Source organism: Mytilus californianus, unplaced genomic scaffold (genome assembly GCF_021869535.1).
Source record: "Mytilus californianus isolate M0D057914Y unplaced genomic scaffold, xbMytCali1.0.p SCAF_4, whole genome shotgun sequence".
In the NCBI taxonomy this organism is placed as follows: domain Eukaryota; kingdom Metazoa; phylum Mollusca; class Bivalvia; order Mytilida; family Mytilidae; genus Mytilus; species Mytilus californianus.
Genome location: NW_026262690.1, coordinates 48,294,655 through 48,306,851, shown reverse-complemented (window position 1 = coordinate 48,306,851; position 12,197 = coordinate 48,294,655). Strand labels below are relative to the sequence as shown.

General features: G+C 31.9%; 1 protein-coding gene across 1 annotated transcript; it reads right to left on the bottom strand.

Moving 5' to 3' along the window:
• Positions 1 to 396: 396 nt before the first annotated feature.
• On the bottom strand, positions 397 to 10,074 carry LOC127738181 (uncharacterized). The gene is made up of 2 exons (XM_052249336.1): positions 9,419 to 10,074; positions 397 to 1,297 (listed from the first exon to the last, which is right to left on the bottom strand). Exons 1-2 carry the CDS (start codon positions 9,949 to 9,951, stop codon positions 406 to 408), a joined length of 1,425 nt encoding a protein of 474 aa, XP_052105296.1. The 5' UTR covers positions 9,952 to 10,074; the 3' UTR covers positions 397 to 405.
• Between the last annotated feature and the right edge of the window lie 2,123 nt (positions 10,075 to 12,197).

The window sequence follows — 12,197 nt, the reverse complement described above, 5'->3', positions numbered from 1 at the left end:
CCATTGTTTTCTTCTTTTGCGCCTTTTAAATTTTTCTGTCCAATTTATACAACTGTTGAAATTGTATGTAATGTTTGTATGCTCTTATAAATTGTATTGTTAAATATGTTAAATGGAAAAGACTCCATAAGTCTGTTTGACTTGTGTCTGATCCAATTTGTGTATAGTATGTAAATGAAATATGTTTAAACTAAATCTGTGCACAGTATCTTATAATATATACAGTATCCTATAATATTGTGTAGAATTTCAAAGATTTAATGAGGCGATAGAGACACTTCGAAGCTCTTTTTCCTGGTTTTGTCAAACGTTAAACCCAAAGATGTCTAACCTTTTCTTTCCATGGGTGTTTTTTTGTAGAATTAAGTCATTTTGTATTCATGTAAATCCTAGAAATGACAATATCTAAATAAGTTTTAATTTTTCAAAAGTTTTTTGAACATTTGTAAGTAGGTCATCCTTATACATCATCATTCTAGGGTTATGCTGTCCTGTAAATATTTCTTTTTCGTTAAACCAATGTCGATAATGAAACATTAAAGCGTCCTCTGGTGGAACGTGGTATTCGTTTCCTGTGGACCCGTCTCTTAGTTGCCATACATTATGAATACCAAGCTCTTTAATTCTACTTGCTTCAACAATATACTTTGTGCGAGTAGTTCTATCATAAACAGGGCCGTGTTTTTGCTTCAGTAATGTGACAAGGTTAAACTTTTTGACATTTATCTTTCCTGGAAAATCAATTTCAATATCTTGAATATCAACGCTAAACTGAACACTTTGAAAACTATAAACATTCAGTCCAGACGGCAAATCTAACATCATTTCATGCCACGTCCGATGTTTCTTAGGTATTATAAATTCGTCCATATCCTGCACAACAATATACCGGCTTTTATGCCTATTGCGATATAAACAATCATTTAAGGCAGCCATTTGCCCGTAGTAATGTATTCTTGTTAAGTTAATAGGCATATTCCATATAATAAGGTCAACAATGCCTTGTTTTATATAATAGTCGAGAATTCGGTTGATTCTACTACTTATGTTAAAGCTATAAAAAGTGAAATGATCAGCACCTAATATTTTATTCAATTCTATCATTTCAATCAATTCGTTGACTTCATCATATGGTCCATGGAGTGGTGCCACACAGATTGTAAATTTCCTTGTTTGCCCTGTAGGATATATAACTGGAAGCATCTGTGATGGTTCTTGACAAAATTTTCTGGAAAGTGCAACACTCGTTGGATAGAAGTTATTTGGCAAGACACATGTAAAGAATGTAGGACTATATCTGCAATGAACAAAACACATTTGTTCATCGATTTATCATAATAATTGAAATGCAAGACTCCATTAGTACTAAAACCTAATGTGCGTCTTTTTATGTTGTAATGTTACACTACTGTCTCAGGTTAGGGTGAAGGTTGTCGCCTGTTAAAACGTTTAAACCCGCTGCATATTTATGCACCTATCCTAAGTCAGGAACCTGTTGTTCAGTAGTTGTCGTTTGTTGTTGTGGTTCATAGGTGTTTCTCGTTTCTCGTTTTTTTATAGATTAGACCGTTGGTTTTCCTGTTTGAATTGTTTTACACTAGTCATTTGGTGCCCTTTATAGCTTTTTGTTCGTTGTGAGCCAAGGCTCCGTGTTGAAGGCCGTACTTTGACCTATCATTGTTAACTTTTTATACATTGTGACTTGGATGGAGAGTGGTCTCATTGGCACTCATACCACATCTTCTTATTTAAATTTCCATGAAATGGCTACATCCAACACAAAACAGCCCTTTCGTTCATTTGCAAACATATTTTCTTATCATTTATCAACCAGAAATTTTTGAAGATAAAAAAAATATAATTTTAAATGATATAATGAAATTTAGTCAATAAAAAACAAAAACACTATATATATATACATTCCGTTTTCTGAAGCGCTTTCTGGATTTACCCATTTCAGGAACGCTCAAACCTAAGCATTTGACAACCTTTCCAAAAATGTATAGAATAGAACAGAAAACTTTATGTTGATACGACATAGCATAAAAATATGGAGCGCTTCGCAGTATCCTGAATTAACGCGAGCTTTGCTTTTTGTGTTTTCTTTTTGTGATTTTTAGAATTATTTATTATTTTCAGTTTGTTTTCGGATACTTTTATTTTCGATCTGGGTTTCATTATTATTATTAGCAATGTGATACAAAACGCGATCAAACAGGGAATATGCTCCGTTCTGAGGGTCACGAATAGTATACTGTGAAAGTAAAATGTTGAAATTCCGCACACCCTTGATTATACCAAGATAACTATTAATATTTTAATTGTCCCCCGCGCAACGCATTGCGGGGGACATAGACATACCGGGCGTTCGTCCGTCTGGTCTTGTTAGCGCTCTCACATGTACAATTCTTCCCAGATTTTTATTAAACTTATATCATAGGTTTATATCAGCAATGTCTCGGACAAGTTCGAAAATCAGTGCCGATCAATGTTTTTTTTAAAGAATTATGCCCCTTGGAACCATTAGTTATGGAAAATTGCATCGTTATGTGTACAATTCTTGCCAGATTTTTATGAAACTTATATTGTAGGTTTATATCAGCAATGTCTCGGACGAGTTTGAAAATCAGTGCCGATAAATATTTTTTTAAAGAGTTATGGCCCTTAGAAATATTAATAATATGGAAAATTGCATTGATAGCGTTTTCATGTGTACAATTCTTTGCCAGAATTTTATGAAACTTGCTTATATTGTAGGTTTATGTCAGCGATGTCTCGGACGATTTCGAAAATCAGTGCCGATCAGTTAATTTTTAAAGAGTTCTGCCACTTAAAAATATTAATTATTTGGACTGATATTGCAATGCTAGTGAACTCATGTTTACAATTCTTGCCAGGTTTTTATGAAACTTATATCATAGGTTTATAACAGCATTGTCTCGGACAATTTAAAAATCAGTGTCGATCAATTATTTTTAAAAGAGTTCTGCCCCTTAGAAATATTAATTATTTGGAATATTGCAATGTTAGTGCTCTCATGTGTACAATTCTTGCCAGATTTTTATGAAACTTATATCATAGGTTTATAACAGCAATGTCTCGGACAATTTTGAAAATAAGTGCAGATCAATTATTAAAGAGTTATGCCCTTAGAAATATTAATTATATGAAAATTTGCATTGTAAGCGCTCTCACATGCAAAATTTTTGTCAGATTTATATCAAATTCATATCAAAGGTTAAAATCAGCAATGTCACGGACAAATTCGAAAATAATTGCCGATCAAATATTTTTAATGAGTTATGCCCCTTGGAAATATAAAAATATATCAGTAATTGCTCTTATGTCTTCAACTCTCTAAGATAATTCTAACAAGTTTCAAAACACTCAAATTTTATGTTTAGTTATTGACCTTGAACAGATAAAATATGTGCAACGCGGGGGACATTGGAACTCTGTTCTTTTATTTATTTTAACTTATTTAATGTGTTCTTTCTCTGATCCATACGATTTTTACAATTGCAGATGTTACAAGTAATATATAATGCCCCTCTGTTCTTATTTGTATATATATAAATATGTATTGTGTTTTAATATTATAGATGATATTCCTTAAAGGGGCATTAATTGTCAAATTTATGTTCACCGATTTGACTCTAATTCTCACTTTTAATTTATAATATACTAAAACGTATATCGAATCATAAAAAGTCTAAAATTAACAATTAACGATGCATGAACTCGATAATATGTATCAGCATTTCGTGCATATTTTAGACTAGACGCCATCGAGTTGACCATCGAGGTGACCTCCGAAGACTTCCAACGGTCGTACAACATGATATAAACATAAATATAGATACAAATAGATTGCGAACACGTGCAATTGGATTTTTCTAGGTATGTTTGGTTTCATATTATAGGTTAAGAAATATGTTAATCATCGTTGTTACCTGTATAAGAATGAGTTTTTGTGGATCGAATCAGTCAACCAAATGGTTTACCATAGTTTCACTTTCAATTTTTACATTCTTGTCCCTTCAATAGCTGAGCACACCTAGTTTACGTGTAACCCATCTCTTGCGAAGGATTAAATTGAAGGTCACATGAATACGAATTCAATGAGGTCGAATTATTCACTTGCAAGTGAATAATTCATCAGCGATGTTTATTATCTTATTTTGACAAAATTTAACCAAACCAGCTGCTAAAAGCGAATCATTAGTTAACTATTTCACTTTCATTAATGATTGAACAAAAAAAAACATATTTTAATTTTTTGTATACCTCGTAGATAATGCCCCTTTAATATTTTAACATAACTTAATTTTGGATGTAACACGTCTTCTGATTGGCTAAATTTTTTTCTGTCTATCAGCTCATAAACATAATTATGTCATGTGACCGTGCCGTCATCAACGTTTTTTCATGATTTACTCCTTAAAAATGGAATTTATAATTAAATTATAATGAATGACTGTAATATTTTTTCTCGTCTATTCGAAATAACATCAAAAATATGGTGCACACTGAATAACCTGCGTATCATTATTACTTTTATGAATTTTTTTCTCTTATCCATACGTTTATACAATAACAGCAGTTGAAATATAATGACCCTCTACTCTTATTTTTCACATGCGCTTGAGAAATGAACACTCCCCTTTTTTTATAAATACATGTATATTTTTGTGTATTCCTTAATATTTTAACTTACTTTCACCTTCTAATGCGTTCTTCCTCCCCTCCATAACAGTAGTTTATATATAATGCCCCTATATTCTCATTTTCATCTTGGATAGGATTCTTTTGGGACATAGACAATAGTGATTGATATTCATTTGTTTCCTGTTTGCACAAAGCAATTGTTCTTTCAAATACTAGTATTGTTTTTTTATTATAAACAATATTGCAATGCTAAATGTGTAATAGGCTTAGTTTCGCCTAATGTAATTGTTGTGCTAATGGCAAGACCAGATGTAACAGCAAACGTTGTATTTGTAATGATCAGGACAAATGTATACCAGTCACTGTCATTCAACATGTTACTAGAGGGGTAGGACAAGGATAAGGGAACCTGAGAATGAGTGGAGAGGGAAGCGGGAACCAGGAAAAGGGGGTGAGAGAAGCAAAGAGAAGAGGAGTAAAACATAGGGATATACTGGAAAGGTTTCTTTGACCGATGGTAGTAAAGGGGGAGGGAAGTTGGAATTGGCAGATGGAAGTGAGAGTTGGGAAGAGAAGTGGGAGTTGGAGGGGTGAAATGTGAATCAGGAACTCCCTGCCCTTACCCTCTTACAAATACGTAAAAAAACAAACAATTCTCGAGTTCAGTGCTTGCGTGAATTGTAAATAATTCGGTAGAATTCATTTTTAATTTTAAAAACACCTAAGTTGCATGATGTTGCATAAACTGCTCGGTTCCACATTTTAAGCGACTCAGTTTTTATCATCATTTCAATCTAAGTTATAATTTTCAATTTCTATAGGAATTTCATAAAATGTCTGAAAAAAAATAGTCAATACATAAAATACCTGAATTTTTATACAAATTTACAAAATGCCCATTTTTTGCATAACCAGAGATACGATGTTGGAAAAGTTAAGCATCGCTTTTGTTTTAGACACCGGGATAATACCAGAGCACTGGACTATTGGTATAATAAGACCAGTTTTTAAAAATAAAGGAGATACCATGGATCCTGATAACTTCAGAGCAATAACTTTAATAAGCTGTCTAGGAAAAGTCTTTACATCAATAATTAATTCTAGGTTAACCTATTTTTCAAATGAAATTTCCTTAGTTTCATACAACCAAGCTGGATTTCGAAAAAGGCACTCTTCAACCGATAATTTATTCGTATTGCATGCCTTAATATCACTGTATCGGTCTTTTGGAAAAAAAAACTATTTTGCACAGTTGTTGATTTCCGCAAGGCCTTCGACACTGTATGGAGAAATGGCTTGTGGAAAAAACTACAGAACAGTGGTATAAAAGGGAAAATATTTACTGTTAGTTTTCATATGTATAATACTATTAAATCATGTGTTAAATACAACAACCAACAGTCAGAATATTTCCCTGTCTTACTGGTGTTAGACAGGGTGAAAATCTATCTCCCTTTCTCTTTTCTATTATTTTAAATGACATAGAACAGTTCTTTATTGATTTAGGTGGATGTCACCTTGAGATAGTTAAAGAAAAATCATGTCAAAATGAGTTAAATTCAATTTTGAAACTGTTTGCCATACTGTACGCTGATGATACCGTCATTTTGACGGATTCAGCAGGAAGTATGCAAAATGCACTAAATATTTTTCCAGAATTACTGTGAATTATGGAAACTGGAAGTAAATGCTACAAAAACAAAAAGTATGGTATTTAGCAAAGGCAAAGTGCGACGGAAATTTGAATTTAAATTACGAGGCAAAAATATAGAATTAGTCGATACCTACTCATATCTTGGGCTCATATTCAAATGTAATGGTTCTTTTACAGAAGCGAAGAAAAAATTGCTTAATCAAGCACAAAAAGCATTATACAGCTTGTACAAAAGTATTAGAAATCAAGTAATCCCATTAGATTTACAGCTTAAACTTTTTGATGCCATGGTAGAGCCTATTCTTTTTATGGCTGTGAGATTTGGGGATACGAAAACTTGAATATTTTAGAACAAATTCACTTAAATTTGTGTAACCGTATTTTAAGAATAAAATCTTTAACACCTAACTATATGGTATATGGAGAATTGGGCAGATTTCCATTAGAAATAAAAGTTAAAATAAGAATGACATCATTTTGGAGAAGTATAATGCATGGTGAAAAATTAAGTAGTAATATGTATAGATTATTATTAAGTTTAAAGCAGAATAGCGGTCAGTCATTCAAATGGCTGAATTTTATAGCATCAATATTTAATGATACAGGACTAGGATATGTGTTTGTCAACCAAGATAGTACTGACTACAAACATCTGATAAAACAGGTTTTACAAGACCAATATATACAAAAATGGCATCAAGATGTTCAATTATCTTCCCGAGGTGTATTTTACTCTAGTTATAAAAATTATTTTGGTTTTGAAAATTATTCAATAAAAATCCCGGAAAATGCAAGAATCTGGATGACAAAATTAAGAACGCCTAATTTAAAAATTCCCATTGAAACTGGGCGTTGGCATAATATTCCGGTGGAGGACCGAAAATGTCACATATGTAGAGAAAATGTAGGAGACGAATTTCACTACTAGTATATTTTTATATGTAAGTCTCCTCAACTGGTTATTTTTAAAGAAAAACATATCCCTAGTTATTATACGAAGCATCCAAACAAGCAGAAATTATTTGTTATGTTATCTTACTGCAATGTTAATTTATATAGTGTCATCTTTTATTAGAAAGCTAAATAACTTATTGTGATATGTATATTGATTTGTATGAATTTTTATTTGTTTTTGTTTTTAAATGTTACCATTGTATTATAAATCATGTTTATTATTGTATATTTACCTAATGTTACACATATATGTGTCTGAGCGTTGCTTTACAATAAAATCTTGAAATCTTGAATGTTTAAAGATAAGATAGGATAAAATTTAGAATGGAAGTATACATAAGACGCGCCGATGAGAATAAATTCATGATGACGCCATTAAGGTTCTATTATTTACTTTAACAGAAAGAACATATTTAGATGCTTGAATTTTTGAAGAGTCCACTAAAATGTTCAATAAAATTGCCCAATAAATTATGTTATCGTTTTACACCACACGATTTATTACCAAAACATGTACTCGAACAATCATAATGAATACTTTAAAAAAATATATACGTAAGAAATTAAGAAAGATTTGTCAACCGAATTGTGTGTAATGTACTCTTGTTTTGGCAAGACTTCCTTTAAAACACCTCTTCGTATATGTCTATGCTTATTCCGGAATTACTTACTTATAGTTACTTATAATAGTTGATTTCCAGTACAGGATCCCTAAGGTTCCTCTTCACCAGACTCATAATTTAAGTTATTTCTAATATTGTTTGCCGTGACTTCCGGATATTTCTGCTCTATAGTCATTGTAATATAGCTCTTCGTCAGACCAATATTTATTAGCCTGGCATCCCGGCCCAATCTAGCTGCGCGTCGCAAGGGCCAGGTGGGGAACAAATACCACGTGATCGATTCAGTGCCAGTTGACTCTGAATCTAAAGTGAGGCTGAATAAATATTTGCATAAATTTTGATGTTTGATGTAAACCAGCGATTTCAAACCAATGATTAAGAAACATTGCTTCTGATTCAATAAATTTTGCTCTCAGATTGACGAGTCCCCATTGTCAGTAATATAATAAAATAAATATATATTAAACAGTATAAATAAATACTAGTATGTGTAATCAAAATAAACTTTGAAAAATGTTGTACATTTAATATATATTTTATCAGGAAGGATTATATGGGGTAAGAGTCAACGAAACAACTCTTTATAATAAAAAAAATCAAACTTAATAAATATTGTAATTGTCTAATGTAATTATAATTTAAAATAGATGTACGATGGTGTATCTTCGCACATGTACACATCATTTGAAATGTAACCCCCCAAAAAAAATAACTGCAATTTTTGTTGGCCTTTACTTTTTATGGTTTTTTCCATATATATTTTGCCCTTTGAGATACATGGGTACATGTAAATTAGGTCGTAAAAGTGAAATCCAATTCACACCTTGGTCATGTGAAATCTTAAACTTTTAACTTTCTCACCAGTTGATTGCTGATAAGAATTAACCCTTTTCTGCTTACTAATTATCATCATACTAATAATTAGATATGATAACACTGTACATCAATTCATAAAGAAAAATAAATACAGTCTAATTTTTACTAATTGATGTTAAACAAAAATTGATTGGATACAGATGTAAAACAAACATTGCGCGACAAAATTAGTATTAACCAATCATTGACAGGCAGGACATTGATACACGCCTGGCTATACTGACAAGATTAGCCAGGACCCCAGGCTAAATATTTATCTGATCGATTTTTAAAGATATTTATGGATGGGGCTTTAGTGATTTTATCTGGTAGTTTGTTCCAGGAATTATAATTATTATAACGGAAAAACAGATATGGCTTGTAGTTTGTTTAATGTCGTGTGACGAATACTTCATGCATATTTTGGAAAAAAATATTTATACTGAATCAATCCATGCAATTTTGATTGCTACTTTGACTTTATTTCTTTATGTTCTATGCATAAAATATTCAAGAAAAGGGGGGTTTACGCTTTAAATTTGTGTTTATGAATTTTCAGGTAAACTAATTTGGTAAAATTCAAAATTTAGTATGTATGAAGCCGGCAAGCTGACTTAAAATAAAATGTGATCCCGTGACAGTTTGGACACAATGTTTTACTTACCTACAAAGTATTTGATCATCCCATATAACCGTATAGTATGGGTTGATCTGGGTACATAACAGCTGATCATCCCACATAGCCATATATCTAGCTGGGACGTATTTAATTACTTTGTTGTCCATAACAGCACATTGTAGATCATCATATGTCCGTTTATCCATTGCACCTATTAACAATACATAACGACTGTCGCGGTCCACTACATAGAAACTTGAAAACAAATAAAACAATTTCTCATTATCCACAGCCTGCCAACCATGGTGGATCGTCACACTTACTGAAATGTCCCGTTTTTCTGTTGTCTTGTCCGTTATTACTATGTCTTGACATGTTTCTCCTGGTACCCATTGATATTTTAATACATGGACGTATTCTCCCCTCCAGAATATCACAAGAGGTACAATAAGTCCGATTACAGTGGCCAGTATAACACATCTGAGTAAATGTTTTGATATCCTTCTTACCTTTCTTAGTGGTAACATTATACGATACACACCACATATGGGTTTATTTGGAATAGAACACGTCCCCATTCATGACATTCATGGCGAAATATAAACAATCACAGGTAACGATGATTTACTACACGTTTTAAATGTCGGGTATTAACAACTCACATTTACATAAATCAAATCGACCATAAACACCTAGTATAAACTTTATTTTTAGAACATTGGAATAATCAATAAATCAGATTATTAAAACTCTATTGAAAAGTAATTATTGAATAAGGTGAAATACATGTAATTGGGTGATTTTTTTATGTACTTGAAATTTTGTGTGCATTTAGTATCGTTCAACTGCATCTAAATATCGAAAAAAGGATTTATGAATTGAATATTTACTTCAGAAGATACATACACTTAAAACATTTGTGATATAGATCCATAAATGTGAAAAAAATTAAAAGCGTTTTCAATATACTTTTTCTCACTTAAAAATGCGATATCTCAAAAACCTATCCTAAAAAGTTAACGTAGTTTCAAAGTGGCATGTCATTGAAAATTTCTGTTTGATGATATATGAAATGTATATATAACAGTGGCGGATCCAGGGGGTATAGTGCATACATCCCCTTTGATCGCAAAATATCTGATGTTTCTCACGATTAATATGATTTAATTCGAATAAAATCGCACATGAAAAATTTCCCTCGCCCCTCTCGGCGATATATTTTCCTTTTTCTGGAATTAGTGTATTAATTGAATTCAAGTTAAATAAAATACACAATTTTAACGTTTAATACAATTGAATAATATAAATTATTAATAGGATCCGGAAACAAGCTGTTTACTTATATTAATCCATTTCCTAATTCAAATAAGAACATTTCATGTGTAATACTCCAAGAAGTAGAAATAATGTTAAACGAAATGGAAAAGAAACAAAAAATATAATAATGCTGTAAACACAAAAAGAAAAAAATATTTTTTTATCATTAATACAATAGTGAAGTGCTTGTCTTTGAATAGACACAATGATTTTAGATATAAATATGCAATTTTCTGGAATAACGCCCCCCCCCCTTTCAAAAACCCTGGAACCGCCCAGGGCTGTAATTTCTTTATGTGGTGTCAACTACTGATAAACTGTTGCGCTTCGCATGGCATATGTGGTAGAGACATGCATCATGAATCTGAATTAAAAGACAAATTAAAAAAAACTACTATAAGTTTTCTCGTTTAGACAAATTTTACACTAACCTTATCAAAACAAGTTAAACTACAACCTTATCAAAACAAGTTAAACTACAACCTTATCAAAACAAGTTAAACTACATTTTCTGAAAGAAGAGCAAATAAATGTTTGTATTGAAGATAATTAAATATATTTGAAATTTGTAAATACGACGTTACAGTAACTATGTGCCAATAATTCATTTTTTTGTTTGTTCTTGCGTTCGTTTATCAAAAAGTCGCCATCGAATACAGAGTCTCATTCTACCGGTATTTAAAATGACTCATTTGATTATCATCTTCACAAATATGTCATAATAACTTCACAAAATTTTTTGTTTCAGTATGTAATGAATAAATATTTAATTACCCAATATCTAGACATCCTTATAAGCCTGGAAATCTGATGGTTAGTCACATATAATGCTATGTATTTTGTTAAACCAAAGATAATGTGTATCTACTAGTGTAACTATGTAGTATGTTGATGATTTAGAACAGCCAATTCATAATACAAAATTTGTCAACGAAGTGACAATGATTGTAAGAAACATCTCCCTCCTTTGTCACGTGTGACTACTTGGTCACAACAAAGCAGTTACCAACTAACTCAACATTACATAAACGACCAGAGATGAGGTAATTCCCAGTGTATCATTAAAGTGAGGTAATCCCCATTGTGTCAATGAGATGAGGTAATGCCCAGTATAACAATGAGATGAAGTGAGGTAACTCTCAGTATGTCAATGAGGTGATATAACTTTCATTATATTAATGAGTCGATGTAATTTACAGAGAATCAATGAGGTGAGGTAATTCACAGTGTATCAATGAAGTGAGGTAGTTCCAAGCGTGTCAATGAGATGAGGTTATTCCCAAAATATCAATGAGGTGAGGTAATGTACAGTGTATGAATGAGGTGAGGTCATTTCTAGTGTACCAACGCGGTGAGGTAATTTCTAGTGTACCAACGCGGTCAGGTAATTCCAAGTGTATCAATAAGGTGAGGTTATTCCGATTATATCACTGATGTGAGATAATACCCAGTGTATCAATGAGGTGGGTAATTCCCAAAGTATCAATGAGGTGAGGTAATTTCTAGT